The 15,034-nt window shown below is 35.5% G+C and overlaps 1 protein-coding gene across 1 annotated transcript; it reads right to left on the reverse strand.

Annotated features, from left to right (window-relative positions):
• Positions 1-1,858: 1,858 nt before the first annotated feature.
• LOC145600864 (uncharacterized) lies at positions 1,859-5,214 on the reverse strand. Its single transcript, XM_081656717.1, has 7 exons — positions 4,829-5,214; positions 4,556-4,726; positions 3,281-4,450; positions 2,883-3,206; positions 2,693-2,792; positions 2,326-2,608; positions 1,859-2,235 (listed from the first exon to the last, which is right to left on the reverse strand). The coding sequence occupies exons 1-7, from the start codon at positions 5,212-5,214 to the stop codon at positions 1,859-1,861; spliced, it is 2,811 nt and encodes a 936-aa protein (XP_081512843.1).
• Between the last annotated feature and the right edge of the window lie 9,820 nt (positions 5,215-15,034).

Raw genomic sequence — 15,034 nt, forward strand, 5'->3', positions numbered from 1 at the left:
CACTTTTACATAGTTATAGGTGGTTATGGCTTCACATGACATTAAATGAGGTATTTGCTAAGTATAGGAGCCATTTTACTCTAAATAGAGCCAAATGAGGGCAAAAGGCCTTCTAGTTTGCCTATTCTCTACATTTCTAGGATTATGAACTTATTCTTTCTCAAATTACTTCACTTTTACATAGTTATAGGTGGTTATGGCTTCACATGACATTAAATGAGGTATTTGCTAAGTATAGGAGCCATTGTACTCAAAATAGAGCCAAATAAGGGCAAAAGGCCTTCTAGTTTGCCTATTCTCTACATTTCTAGGATTATGAACTCATTCTTTCTCAAATTACTTCACTTTTACATAGTTATAGGTGATTATGGCTTCAAATGACATTAAATGAGGTATTTGCTAAGTATAGGAGCCATTTTACTCAAAATAGAGCCAAATAAGGCTTAAAGGCCTTCTAGTTTGCCTATTCTCTACATTTCTAGGATTATGAACTCATTCTTTCTCAAATTACTTCACTTTTACATAGTTATAGGTGGTTATGGCTTCAAATTCTTACCGCAATCTCCTTAACTTGGTCATTGGCAGGCACTGGTCCTTTCCCAGGGACATCCTTGAAGTGTGTCTTCATGAAAAGCTCATGCGGAGTTGGGAATTGGCCTTTATTCTTCTTAGCCTTTGAGTATACATGCAACAAAAATAAAGGAGAGGTGTTAGACATGATTTCACTATAGAACACAATTAACTTGAATTTCACTTGCGTAATAAACAACTTTACCATCCTTTTTGCATGCTGCAAAGCTGAAATTGAACCCTGGTAGTGTGTTGGTTGAACCACTTTGTCCATAGAACCACCTCTTCTGTTCTTCTTGTTCTGTTCAGACCGAGCCAAAAATTTCTCATCTTTGGTAACAATGTCCATCATCTTCTTGTGGACCTCCTCGTTAAGCCAGCCAGGCTTGACGCCATTCATCCTTTTGGTGATTGTGTGGAACATGTCTCTCAGCCGATCAGCCAACTTTAATTCAAAGCTTCTCTGCACATGGTCCTCCAACTCAGGAGGCCATGTGCATTGTTTCTGCAATGACAAACTTTTAAAGTTAGTAACCACATGTCCATTAACACATTTAGTAATATATGTCTAAAGTAGAAAATGATATACTTTGAACAAGTTCCACCAATGTTTCTTCGTATTCTCATCAACCTCTCCATAGTTTCGCCAAGGGTCTCGATAGTAGCCTGTCAGGACACCGGAGACGCACTTAGTCACGTCCCCATCATCAAACCTACATTTAATGTGGAAATTGGAATATAAGTTCATGTAATGTAAACAAATATACATTAAATATGGACATTGGAATATAAGTTTAAGTAATGTAAACAAATCTACAGACATACCATTGCGAAGCAGGATCTAATACTATCAACTCAGCAGACTGTGATCCCTGTCCTTGCTGCCTCTGCCCCTGGTGCCCCTGAAGCTGTTGGCCATTGCCTTGTACTTGAATTTCAGATTGGGTGAAGGCGGGATCCTTAGGGTCACTCAAATCATGAGCCTCCGCTTCCTCCATTTCCACGTCATCATCAAACACCAGAGCACGTGCTTTCTCCTTTCCTTTTTTCTTCTTCGACGCTTCCCCTTTTTTGCCTCCCGCCATAACCACCTGAGAAAATAATTGTTAGTAACGAATACATGATATTATGCAAATAACAATAATTAGAAGTATACTGCGTTTTGATACATATAATGCAATGTAGTGTTATGTAATAGACATAATACAAAATAGAGCAATTTTATATGACACAAAATACATAGAGTTTCATAATCTCATATTGATTTTACAATAACATACAAATTGTCCTAATCAGTACTTTCAACACTATTATCACTTTCAACACTATTATCACTAGTGGATTCATCACTACTATCATCTAAAAACACATCGATGTCATCATCCTCGTCACTGTCACTAGAGTCAACACTAGATTCGTCATCCTCATCGCTTGAGATAATTAGGCCGACATCATCATCTTCATCTTCATCTTCATCTTCAAGGTCATAGTCAGGAATGTCATTTGGTGGACAAAGCGTAGCATGTACTTGTGGGGACGGTGCCTGCAAAAACTCAAGGTCCACCGGAGCATCAACGACTGACCTTGCTTGTGTTTTAAACACAACCCACCATTGAACTCGATCCCGTTTTAGGCTAAGGTAGGATGCGTAGTACACTTGGGTCACTTGATAAGATAACACAAAGGGATCATACTTGGGGTATTTTTTAGTATGATTTACTTCCACTAGCTTTTATTGTTCATGTATGTTCATACCCCTACCACAATCCATCCAACTACACTTAAACAGAATAGTCTTGTACTGTTTTTCCGGGCCAGTGTAAACTAGTTCAATGATGTCATCTAGAATCCCAAAGTACTCTCCACCGTCCTCACTAGACACACACACACCATAATTTATGGTAGACTTGTGTTTGCCATGGGAATGTGTATGGAATTTAAATCCACCAACAAAAATCTGCTTCCATGTTCGAACACGCTTGAAAGGGCGCATGGACAATGCTTGCAAGACATCCGAATTTGGTTTTTCTTCAACCACCTACACATGTCATAATACATCAAATAGATAAAATTGAAACATCTATAATTCATTTTTACATAAAAGCTAGAAAGTTTCTATCACCTTGTGATGAAACCAATCAGAGAATTGAGATTCACATTTCTCCATGACTTCTTCTCTACGCAGGTAAGGTCGAGTACTAAGAATGTAGTCCTCAAACTTCCTATTTCATAAATGAACCAAGATAAATTAGTAGTTCAAACATTTTAATTGTTTAGAACTTTGAATTCAATTCATTCCTTAAAATGTATACCTTTCGTATTCGCCAAGAACACCACTGTTTCTTAACACGAACAAATGAGCACACTCGAGTTCCTTGTCATCTAAATACCGAATTTTACCCTCAGTTGAGACACGACCACTGTCCACCGAGAACAACTCTGGTAAATCTGCGTTGTCCATATTGCTATCAACATCTACATTCACATTACAACCGAGATCTCGTGTTTTTGTGTCGATCGACGCTTGAAAGTAATTTGAGCAGAAGTTTGCTATCTCTTCAGAGAGATAAGCATTGCATATGGAACCTTCAACCCGAGCCTTGTTCCCAATTTTTCGTTTCAAGTGATTTAAGAACCTGCAATTACATTGAACAAGTCATGACAATGAATGGTTTTTAAGAAAGAGGATGTGAAAGGGTGTTGAAATTACCTTTCGAAGGGATACATCCATCTATATTGAACAGGACCACATAAATTGCCTTCATATGGCAAATGAATAGGTAAATTCTCCATGGAATTAAAGAAATCAGGGGGGAAAACCTTCTCAAGCTTACAAAGGATTTCAGCGATGTTTTTCTCCAACCGCTCCATGTCACTAACTGTGATTGTGTAGCAACACAAATCGCGGAAGAATAGACTGATCTCTGTAATCGCATTCCAAATATGGATAGGGAGCAATTCCCTCAAGGCGGTGGGCAACAACCTCTCCATGAACACATGACAGTCGTGGCTCTTCATTCCATGAAGCTTACATGCTTGCAAATCTACGCATCCGCTCAAATTGGAGGCGTATCCATCAGGAAACCGCAACTGTTTAACCCACTCACACAACACTTTTCTCTGAGCCTTGTCAAGGGCGAATGGGGCTTTTGGCATGAACTCTTTTCCCCTGTCATCCTCCTGAAGATGGAGTTGTGGCCGTTTACAGTATTTAACAATGTCATTTCGGGAAGATGGCGTGTCACATGTATGCTTTTTGACATCCATGATAGTGTGAATGAACTGATCAAAGAAGTTCTTTTCAATGTGCATGACATCTAAGTTGTGACGGACGAGCAAATGCTTCCAATAAGGAAGGTCCCAGAGCGTGCTTTGCTTGAACCACCCTTTTTTGGATTTTTTGAGAAGTTTCAGTGCTTCCGGCCCATCTACTGCCCTTGGAAGGTCTTTAACACATTCCCACAGTTCCTCTCCAGACATGATATGTGGTGGTGAACCTTTCTCGACTTTGTTTTTACAAAATGCAGTTTTACTCTTTCGAAAAGGGTGATCTACTGGAAGGAATTGGCGATGACAATCAAACCAGGAAACTTTTCCTCCATGGTCAAGCCAAAATTCTTTGCTTTTCTCCATGCAATAAGGACAAGCCTTCTTACCCGCTGTAGTCCAACCAGACAACATGCCATAAGCCGGGAAGTCACTAATGGTCCAAAGGATGGCTGCTCGAAGTGTGAAATTTTGTTTCCTCGAAATGTCATATGTGTTTGCCCCAACTTCCCATAATTGTTTCAACTCTTCTACCAGCGGTTGCATATACACATCCAAGTTGCCCTTAGGGTTTTTCGGACCGGGAACGAGCAACGAAAGGAACATGAATTGCCTTTTCATACACATCGAGGGAGGCAAGTTATAAGGGGTCAAAATGACAGGCCAACAAGAATACTGTCCCCCAAACTTACCATGAGGAGCAAAACCATCTATACACAAGCCAAGTCGAACATTACGAGGCTCATTGGCAAAATCTGGAAAGCAACTATGAAGATGTTTCCAAGCTTCAGTATCACTAGGGTGCGCCATCGTGCCTTGAACCCGAGGATTGTTCGAATGCCATGTCATTTCCTCCGAAACTTTCTTGGTTGCATAGAGCCTTTGCAACCTGGGTGTGATCGGGAAATAAAATAGAACATTCAGAGGCACTAAGCTACCTGTAGAAGTCTTCTTGTATCGATCGCTACCACACACCCTACATGTGGTTAACAGCACATCATCCTTCCAAAACAGCATACATCCTTTCGGGCATGCATGAATCTTTTCATGAGGTAACTCCAAACCCTTCACAATCTTTTTCACCTCATAGAATGTGTCTGCCATATGGTTGTTGTCAGGAATCGCTTCATTCACCAAAGAAGCAAACCCGTCAACACATCTGTGGGGCAAATTATACTCACACTTAAGACTAGTAATTCTAGCAGCCATCTCCAACACAGACATTGAACTCCCTTCGTATAATGGTTGTTCGGAATTCTTCAACAAATCCAGAAAATGCTTAGCTTGTGCATTAGGCTCCTCCTCTGCAGAAACACTCGCCTCTTCCGAATGCCCTCGGTCTTCATCTTCGTTATGACCAAAAGCATCGAAGACCATTTAACGATATTCATTTACCTCTCGTTCAGGAACTTCTGCAAACCCTTCCCCTTGACACATCCACTCATAGTAATTAGGAACAAAACCGTTCCGGTACAAATGAAGTTTAACCGTTTTCGTGTCCCAAAGCTTTTTGTTCTTACATTTAAAACATGGACACCTAACTTCATTGGGGTTGCTACTTTCGGGATGATCTTCCACGTATTTAAGGAATTCATCTACCCCTTTCACAAAGGCCGGATTAACAGATTGTCTAACTTTCCTTTCATACATCCAGCTACGTTCAGTTCGTTTCATAATTACAACTTCTACACAACTCACGCAAATGTATAATCACGTTAGTCACAATGTAACACCCCCGATTTACTAGCTAATAATAAACAATAAATTAAAGGAAAATAAATAACCTTTGAATAAAACTGCGGAAGCATACACCTAAATCGGAGGTATTACCGCCACACTCGACAACTTGTCAAGTGTTAAGGCTTACAAAATCCCAATAATTACAACCCAACAAATCTAGGTGAGCTATTTATACAACTTTATAAACTCATTATAGCATACTAATCGATCACTTGAGCTCCTTTAGCTACGATCACTTGATCAACCTGCTAAAACAGTCTTGGCTACTCACCATTAAGGACAAATTCCAAAATAGATCGTTGCAGGGCCACCATAAGAAAAAGACATGGCCGCAAACACGAGTAGCACAACAAAATAACACACACACACACGTCAGCAAAAAGCTGAGTAATCATCACATATCAGAATACAAAGAATAATTGAATAACCTATATTACTAGCTCAATTAAATAATGTAGTTCGAAACTACATTGCACATTGTACTCTAAAAAAAATAACCTTTATCAACTCAAACTCGAATAATATAATACAATCCTTCACTCAATTAACTCATAACCAATAAGTGTGCCACACTCTTTGTTTTATACTAAGCCTTGGACAAGGGTAATTCGAATAACAAACCAACAAGTATAAAAACTTGAATACTCCCAATAACAAGAAAACACCTTGAACCAGATCACATACGGGTCAATTCCCACTGTAGGGGACCATAGAAAAATAAATAGTAAAGATTGTACCTCATTCTTAACTCATGATTATCATCTCATTACCAACATGCCAAGGACTAAGGTTTATAACGCCGAGCCTCAAACCAAGAGCAAAATAATAATTTCTCAACCTTTTGATCTCATACTTGATCAAATAATCATTCACAACTAATAACGTATATCTCAACAATGGCACAGATTCCCAAATAACATAACAATTCGCTTAATAAATATCTCAACTCTTAGGGTAATAATACTAGCACCCAAAATAATCAAATCTCAACCTAAAAATAATACTCTGCATTAACAACCCTAAAACCTCGATAAAACAATACTCCAAATAGAGACAACATTAAAACCCTAGAAATAACAAAATCAATCAATTCGACAATTAAATCACATAATACCACATACTAATCATATATATACATATAAATCATGATCATATATAATTCACAAAGTATAAAATTTAAACATAACAATACAAAGTACAATAATTAATACTAACAATTTGTAACCAAACAAATCACAAAATTAATTGAGATCGTGTGATTACCTTCGCCATCATTATCGAGTAACGAGCAGAAACTATTAGCATTAATTGTATGCAAGAGGTCGCAATTTCAATCACACATATGCATGTGATAATCAGGAAATAAAGCAAAAGGGTTTGTCAATCGTGCATAATTAATTATGCAGTGAGAATCATGGAATGATGAAATATGTTTCTCGTAAACTAAGAAGGTTAAGATATTGGGTGAATGATTAAAAATAAATTATACAAAGGCTTATATATATCATGCGTGATATAATCGAACATGACAATTGTTAATGAGAAAAAGTCAAGTGTTCTTAATAGGAGGAAGAAACGGATGATATTATTTACAGTAATACAATGACCAAAAGGTTTTTAGGGTTGATGGGAGTATTTATAATTAGAGAGATTTAGCCAAAGTCCGGAATAAAGTAGGGTTCATAAAATAGAAGATAGATTTTTTTTTTCTTAAAAACAAAAACTCTAATTTAATATTTTACAAAGTCAAAAAATTTAGGGTATTACACACAAAATGTGTTGAATATTCATTATCCATCAAAGTGTCATGGGAATGCAAATAATATGTTATTTTCGTTTAATTAACTAAAATAAACTAAATGGCAATTAATATTTTTTTATCAAAGTAAACTAAACTAATGCTTATTATAAACCAAATAAACTAACATACATAATTAAACAAGCTATTTACTAAACTAACATATTATTTTTTCCAAAGTAAACTTAACTAACAAAAAATTTTAACATTATAAATTAACATATATCAAACTTAATTTAACTAAGTTAACATTTTTTTTTCATAATAAAAAAAACTAATGCCTATTTTTAACCAAATAACCTAACATACATAATTAAAATAAACTAAACTAAACTAACAAAAATGTTAACATTATAAATAATTAACATGTATAATTAAACTTGATTTAACTAAGTTAATATTTTTTTTCAAAATAAACAAAACTAATGCCTATTTTTAACCAAATAAACTAAACTAACATATTTCTATATACAATTAAATTTATATATTTCACTAACATGTCATTTATCAACTAAATTAACAATTTTAAGTTTTATAATGTCATTAAACTCTAGATCTACCCTTTTTATTGATAATTACACCAAAAAAATCCACACTTATAACAAATAAATTTAATTGACATATAATTTAGAGTGTGTAATGTGAGATTCAATTAATTAAAGTTTTTTACAAAATAAAAAAATAAAAAAAACCAAAAAAAATAACAGAAAACAACCACAAAACTTACCACCTACGCACAGTGGCCGGAGGTTGTGGTGGTCGTTGTGGTCGCCTGTCAACCCAAAGGTGGCGCGGGTTAGAGTAAATAAAAAAAAACAAAAAAAAACAAAAAAAACCACAATTCACCTACCGTCGGCAGGCAAGTGGTGGTGGTAGAAGGGAAAGGGGCGGTGGCGGTGGCAGAGAAGCCTCAGGGGACGGTGGCGGTGGCTGGACATAGTTAGGGTTAGGTTCTTCGAAAATTAAAAAAAAATAAAAATAAAAAAAACAAATTGCGGCACTTACCTGAGGTGCGCACCGACGGTGGATGAAGGGGAGAAAATTCAACGCCTCAGGCGGTGGCGGTGGCGGTGGCGGTGGCTGGAGATAGTTAGGGTTAGGAACCTTAGGGTTCTTCGAAAATAAAAAAAATAAAAAAAAACCAAGTAAGGCACTTACCTGAGGTGCGCACCGACGGCGGACAAACGGGAGAAAGTCCGGCGGCGGTGGCGGCGGTCTTCTCTTTCTCCCTTCTCTTCCCCTTTCTTTCTCTCTCTTCTCTTCCCCTTTCTTTCTCTCTCTTCTCTTCTGTTCTGTTGCTAAGGCACGGGGAGAGGGTGATTTGTGTTAAATATTTTCCGACGGAATTAAATTTCCTCGGAAAATTTGAATTGCGACGGAAATTTCCGTCGGAAACCAATTTCCGACGGAAAATTCCGTCCACTACTAGAAAAAGAGTAATTTCCGACGGAAAAATTCTGTCGAAACCACCCCAAAATCCGTCGGAAAACCCGTTTCCGACGGAATTCCGTCGTAACCGGTTGTCGGAAAACCTTTCGTAGGAAATTTGTCTTTTTTCGACGAAAATTCCGTCGGAAACACTTTTCCGACAGAATTTCCGACGAATTTTCCGTCGTAGGAGGTTTTCCAGCACCAGGAAATTCCGTCGGAAATTTCCGACGGAAATAGTTTTTAAGAAAATAAAAAAAAACGCCGCACCACCACGGCACGGCGTATCAACCACCACCAACCACCAAATAAACTCTTACCCCAACATCAGACCACCGCCACCACCAACCCCCCAACCCGTCCCGTTCCACCACCCACACCACCAAAACCCCTACCCACCTAACCCTAACCCACACAAACTAGCCCAGATCTACCAGCCCACCTAAGCAAACCACCCACCAAAACCACCACCGCCACCACCACCACTAAAACAAACTATTACAAAAATTAAAAAAAAAATTAAACTCCCAACCCAACCACGACCCACCCATCTACCCACCTACACCCTAACCGAACCCCACCAAAACACACAACCCTAACCGAACCACCCCGACACACCTACACCCTGACCGAATCACCACCAACACCCACACACCTACTCCCTGACCGAATCACCACCAACACCCAAAACACACAACCCTGACCGAACCACCCCGACACACCTACACCCTGACCGAATCACCACCAACACCCACACACTTTTTTGTTTTTGACAAAATAAACACCTACACCTTCACCAAACCCAGATCTACCTTGAACTTATGATGGGTGGAGAGAAGAGAAGGCGCCGGAAAACCCAAAAATTATTTTTAAAAAAAAAACACATACCTTAAAACTTGAATTTGCTTCGAAATTAACCTCGAACTTGGTTTAATAAGGCCAAATTCGACCACGAAAACACTAGATCTAGTATTTTCGTGGTCGAATTTCACCTTAAAAGCCATTTCTTTGTTTTAAACCCACCACCACTGTGAGAAGAGAAGGGGGAGGACGCGAGGAGATCGAAAGAGAACATGAGAAGGTGGAGGAGGAGAGGATATAAGGCAAGAACTCAGAAGAGAGGTGAGGAGGAGAGGAGAGGGGAGAGAAAGAGAAGATGAGAGGAGAGGAGAGAATAGAGGCGGATGAGAGAGAGAGTGTGGTGAAATGAAATGAGGTTGGTTTGGGGGGGGGGGGGGGAGGCCCGTGTTTTAATTAGGGTTTTTTTTTTTTTTAAAAAAAAAAATCCGTCGGAAAGGCTTTGAATTCCGTCGCAAATTTCCGACGGAATTAATCTCGGTCGGAAATTTACGACGGAATTTTAATCCGTCGGAAACTATACCTTTTCCAACGGATTTTCCGTCGTAAATGGTATATTTTTCGACGGATTAAAATTCCGTCGTAAATTTCCGACTGAAATTAATTCCGTCGGAAATTTCGTACTTTCCGACGAATTTCCTTATCCGTCGGAACGGTTCCGTCGGAATTGGGCTTTTTTCTAGTAGTGGTCGCAATTTAATTTTTGCGAGGAACTTTAATTCCGTCGGAAAATGTGCGACGGATTTTCCGTTGGAAGATCTGTTTTCCGACGAAATATTCCGAGGCACACATTTCCGTCGTAAATTTCAAACTTTCCGACAGAAATTAAGGTCCGTCGGAGGGATTCTGTCGGAGATAAGGTGTTTTCTAGTAGTGGAGTCCACTGCACCCTTACCTAACATGTATCTTGAAACAACTCCCTCCTATTCCCCATCAACAAAACCTTTATTACCTGACTGACTGACCCCCACCCCGAACTTCCCCCTTCCTAACCCCTACCATGTAAATCGCCATTCACCCCCCTTTTTAATGAAGTTTCAGGGTGGGGTGTTTCGGAGTGGGGGAGGTTTGGGGTGGGGTGTTTTGAGGTTAGGGAAGGACGGGGCAGGGTGTTTGATGATCAAATCACATTTATATAGGATTTATAATCATGTTTATGCTAGTTTTAGGCCCTGTTCTTTTGAGCTTCTGGGCAGATCTGATTAAATTTCAGCAGAGCAGAGCAGATTTCAGGATAGCAGAGCAGAGCCGAGCAGATTTCAACATTATTATTAATACTATTATTAATACTATTATTAATGTTAATGTTGTTGCTGTTGTTGTTCTTATTATTATTATTATTATTATTATTATTATTATTATTATTATTATTATTATTATTATTATTATTATTATTATTATTATTATTATTACTACTACTACTACTACTACTACTACTATTATTATTACTATTATTATTAGTATTATTACTATTATTATTATTATTACTATTATTATTATTATTACTATTTTTTATTATTTGTAATGCCCCGTATTTTTTAAATAATTTATAAATGGGATTTTATTTCATTTATAATATATATTTGTATTTTTCCGGAATTTAATTTCAAAGTTTCAATTTTTAATTTAGGTCGAAAATTATTTTGGTACAAATTTCTTATACATATCTTCATTCTATAATTCATGTCCAAACAATCAAAGCCTAACCCACTTTACTTTCCTAATTGGCCCATTAATTTTATGAGGCTCAATCTTACTATTTACCCTACACCACTCTCTCTCTTATAAATACCCCATACATCCCCAAAATTTCCCCACACAAAAGGTTAGTCTAATTTTCTTTCTCCTTTATTTTATTTCTTTTATTTTTCTTTTCCTTTTCTTTTTCTTTATTTTTATTTCTCTTTTCTTTTCTTTTTCCTCCTTTCCTACGTGAGGAAATCCTCACACACACTCATGTCAATGCTCCTGCTGCTACTGTTCACCGTCAGCTGCCGCCGGTCGCCGGAGCGTCGTCCACCCGGTCTCGGTGCCGCTGGCACCCTACCGACAGCCACCCCCTTTTCTCCTTCCTCTTTTGTCTTATTTTGCTTAATGTTATTAAATTGTTTTGGGTTTGATTTTATAGTATAAAGATTATATTTTTAATATCAAATTCATGTTTTTAATAGTTTAAAGTATTAATTTCAGATTATAATTGTTATTATAGTTTTCAGATTTTATGAATTATAAACCTAGGGTGGTTTCAATTTATTCAAATTGGGATTTTAGGGTTCTAATGAGCAATTAATTTGGGGCTTTTGTTCCTATTATATTTATAATGATTAATTAACCATAAAAACATGTTTTTAATGAAGTTTTAAGGACTTTTAATCTAAATTATATTGCTGAAAATTTGGTTAAGTATTAATTTATTGTTGTTGGTTGTTTTCTAGGAATTGATTATTCCTTATGAGACTTTTAAGTGATTAAAAGTGGCGCAAAGGATTGTTTACACGAGGTACGTACATGTCTACTTCGTTGCAAGTAGTATCATGTTTAGGTACCAAAAAGAACGAACTTAGTTTCATGATTAGAGAACACTTGAATGTAAATTGTTTGGTTATACATTTAATTAATTCATGTATTTATGTTTATGAGGCATGTTTTGGTGAATTAATTATGCTTGTATGGAATTATGGATGCAAGTATGTTGAATCATATTGGATTAATTGTTTGTATAGAATGTTGATACAAGCATATTTTATTGGATTGGTTTGTTAACCACATTTGGATTATTAAAGGATTGGAATTGAATGGTTTAAGTGGAATGAATTTATTAATTATTCCACAAGGTTATTATTTATTTATTTATTACTCAATCATAACTTGTTAGTATGTTGAGTAAAGGTGGATTAAGCCGAAATGGCTAGGTGAGTTGACTATGTTCAACAATTTTGGATAATTTGGAAGTTTAATGGAATTAAAGGTCAATTTGTGATGTGATCACCATTGTCCTAAATAAGATTAAAAGTGAATTAATGTATGAATTTTATGTATGGTCTACTTGAATGAGTCGGATATTAATTAAAATTGTAATCACGTAAGTGAAACATGGATGAGCAATAAAACTCTGGAAAGTGTGCACTTCTAGAGTATAGACAATTATGGGTTGGGGTACACGGTGGTAGCCCGTGGCTTTTCGAGGCTTGTTTGATCAACATGTCCTCTTTTATTTTGGTATTTACATTTTTAAGTTAGATGGGATCCTAGACTAACTTTGTGAGAATGGAGTCGCGCCCATTCTTGCATCACGTTAAAAACTTTAATTTTAAATGGTCATTTGGACCAAAATGATTTGGTGGATTGGACAACCTGGTTTATTGCTTACTACAAACTAAATTAATTAAATTAAATATAGAGTCAAGTGTTTGGAATTAGTTAGTAAGTATGTTGAGTCAATTGAATTGTTTAAGTGTGGAGTCTTGATTATTGAATTCACGTTGTATGTTTATTTACTTTAATTAATTGAGTATGCTAGGTTTTGTACGTTGTAGCTTGTATGTACTCAGCTTTGCTGATTGCGTGCTTTTGTGTGTTTTCTTTTGGTCATGGCCTTCGCCTTTCAATGACCGTGTGATGATCCAATTATTACACTTGTATTATTGGGGAGCAGTATCGCACAGGTTAGCTTGATGATGTGAAGTTCGGGGATTTGACCTACGCATTGTCAAGGGATTGGTGTGATTGAGAGTATTCATTCTTTGTGTTGAATTTATTTATACAACTTTAATTATGTTTTGGGATTTTGATTATTGGTTTGGTTTTAAATAAGGGCCTTATATGGTTCCAATTTGTAAGCTTTGACTTATTCGTTTTTCTAAACTATGTTATTTTAAAGACTTAAGTTTGATTTTCCGCTGCGATAGTTTAATAAAGCTTTAACGTTTTAACACGTGGCGGTAACATGCCAATGGTTCTCCACTATTTTATTTAAATTAAGTGAGAATTATTGGTTTGGAAAAGGAAGAATTATTGGGGTGTTACAATTATTATTATTATTATTATTATTATTATTATTACTACTACTACTACTATTATTATTATTATTATTATTATTATTATTATTATTATTATTATTATTATTATTATTATTATTATTATTATTAAGTGCATATAACATTGATTTAGGTGACTGAAAACATAAATATATGCGTACCATATTTAACATATGTTAATAGTAGAAAGATAAAAGACAACGGTCTACTTATGTTTATTTCACAAAAGTTTTAAAATAAAATGTTTTAATGAGTATTAATGATTTTACTTATTAATTTGTCATAATCATATATTTTTAACCCTAAAAATAATTATGATATTGAAAACAACCTTTTTTTTAAAATTCTTAGATTGTGTGGAAAGATTTGAAAAATAACTCAACTCAATGAACTAACAATCAATACCCACATAAAATGTTTCTACACATTGTGATTCTAATATCAAATATTTATAAAAGAAATTGTTATTAATTGTTACTATTATTATTTATTTTTTGAAAGAATTGTTATAATTATTAAAAACTATTAATTAATAATATTATTAAATATTAATTCTTAATAGTTTGAATTATTAAATATTATTATTAATGATAATTATTATTATTAATAATAATTATTAAAATTATTTTTAATATTAACAAATATTATAATTATTCAAAATAATAAATTATTATCATCAATACAACATTATTATTATTGAATATTAATTATTACTGTTATTATTAATTATTATTTGAAAGTAGAGCAGAGCAGATTTGATTCGAGCAGAGTAGAGAAGAGCAGCTCTAAAGAACGGGGCCTTATAGTTGCTTTTAGGTCTTTTGGTCTCTTTTTAGGTTGTAAATGCATAAGTTGTCCAATTTGTGCTCTATTACGCTTCATTTGTTTTATTAAAATTTTCTAAAAAAAACCATGAATAAATAACTCCAATTATACGTTGTGACCGAGTACATATCAATAATTGTAAGTAATATATTATTAAAAAATTTTCTAAAAAACAACTGAACAAGTATTAAAATATGAAAGAAAGTGAAATAAATAATAAATTACGGATAAGTAATTATTGAAAATAGTATAGTGCACCCGGGTGCACCATGCACATAGTGCACCCGGAAAAAACATTAGGCTTATTTTAAAGAACATGAAAAAAAAAAGAACAAACGAGTGTTTGAAAAAAAAACATGCTAGTAATTGAAAAAGAACAGCGTGCATAATAGTGTTCAACAAAAGAACATGTTTGTATTTGACAAAGAATATGGCCTCCGAAAAGAACATTAGACATATTTTAAAGAACATGGAATAAAAAGAACATGTTAGTGTTTGAAAGAACGTATTT

The sequence above is a fragment of the Chenopodium album genome, chromosome 21 (genome assembly GCF_948465745.1).
Source record: "Chenopodium album chromosome 21, dcCheAlbu1.1, whole genome shotgun sequence".
Lineage (NCBI taxonomy): Eukaryota > Viridiplantae > Streptophyta > Magnoliopsida > Caryophyllales > Amaranthaceae > Chenopodium > Chenopodium album.

Excerpts from the sequence above, each read along its gene's own strand:
- LOC145600864 (XM_081656717.1), bottom strand. The coding sequence starts at position 5,214 with ATGGTCTTCGATGCTTTTGGTCATAACGAAGATGAAGACCGAGGGCAT. Across the intron at positions 2,793-2,882 it reads GTTCTTGGCGAATACGAAAG|GAAGTTTGAGGACTACATTC; the intron begins GTATACATTTTA and ends TTTATGAAATAG. Across the intron at positions 2,609-2,692 it reads CTGATTGGTTTCATCACAAG|GTGGTTGAAGAAAAACCAAA; the intron begins GTGATAGAAACT and ends TGACATGTGTAG.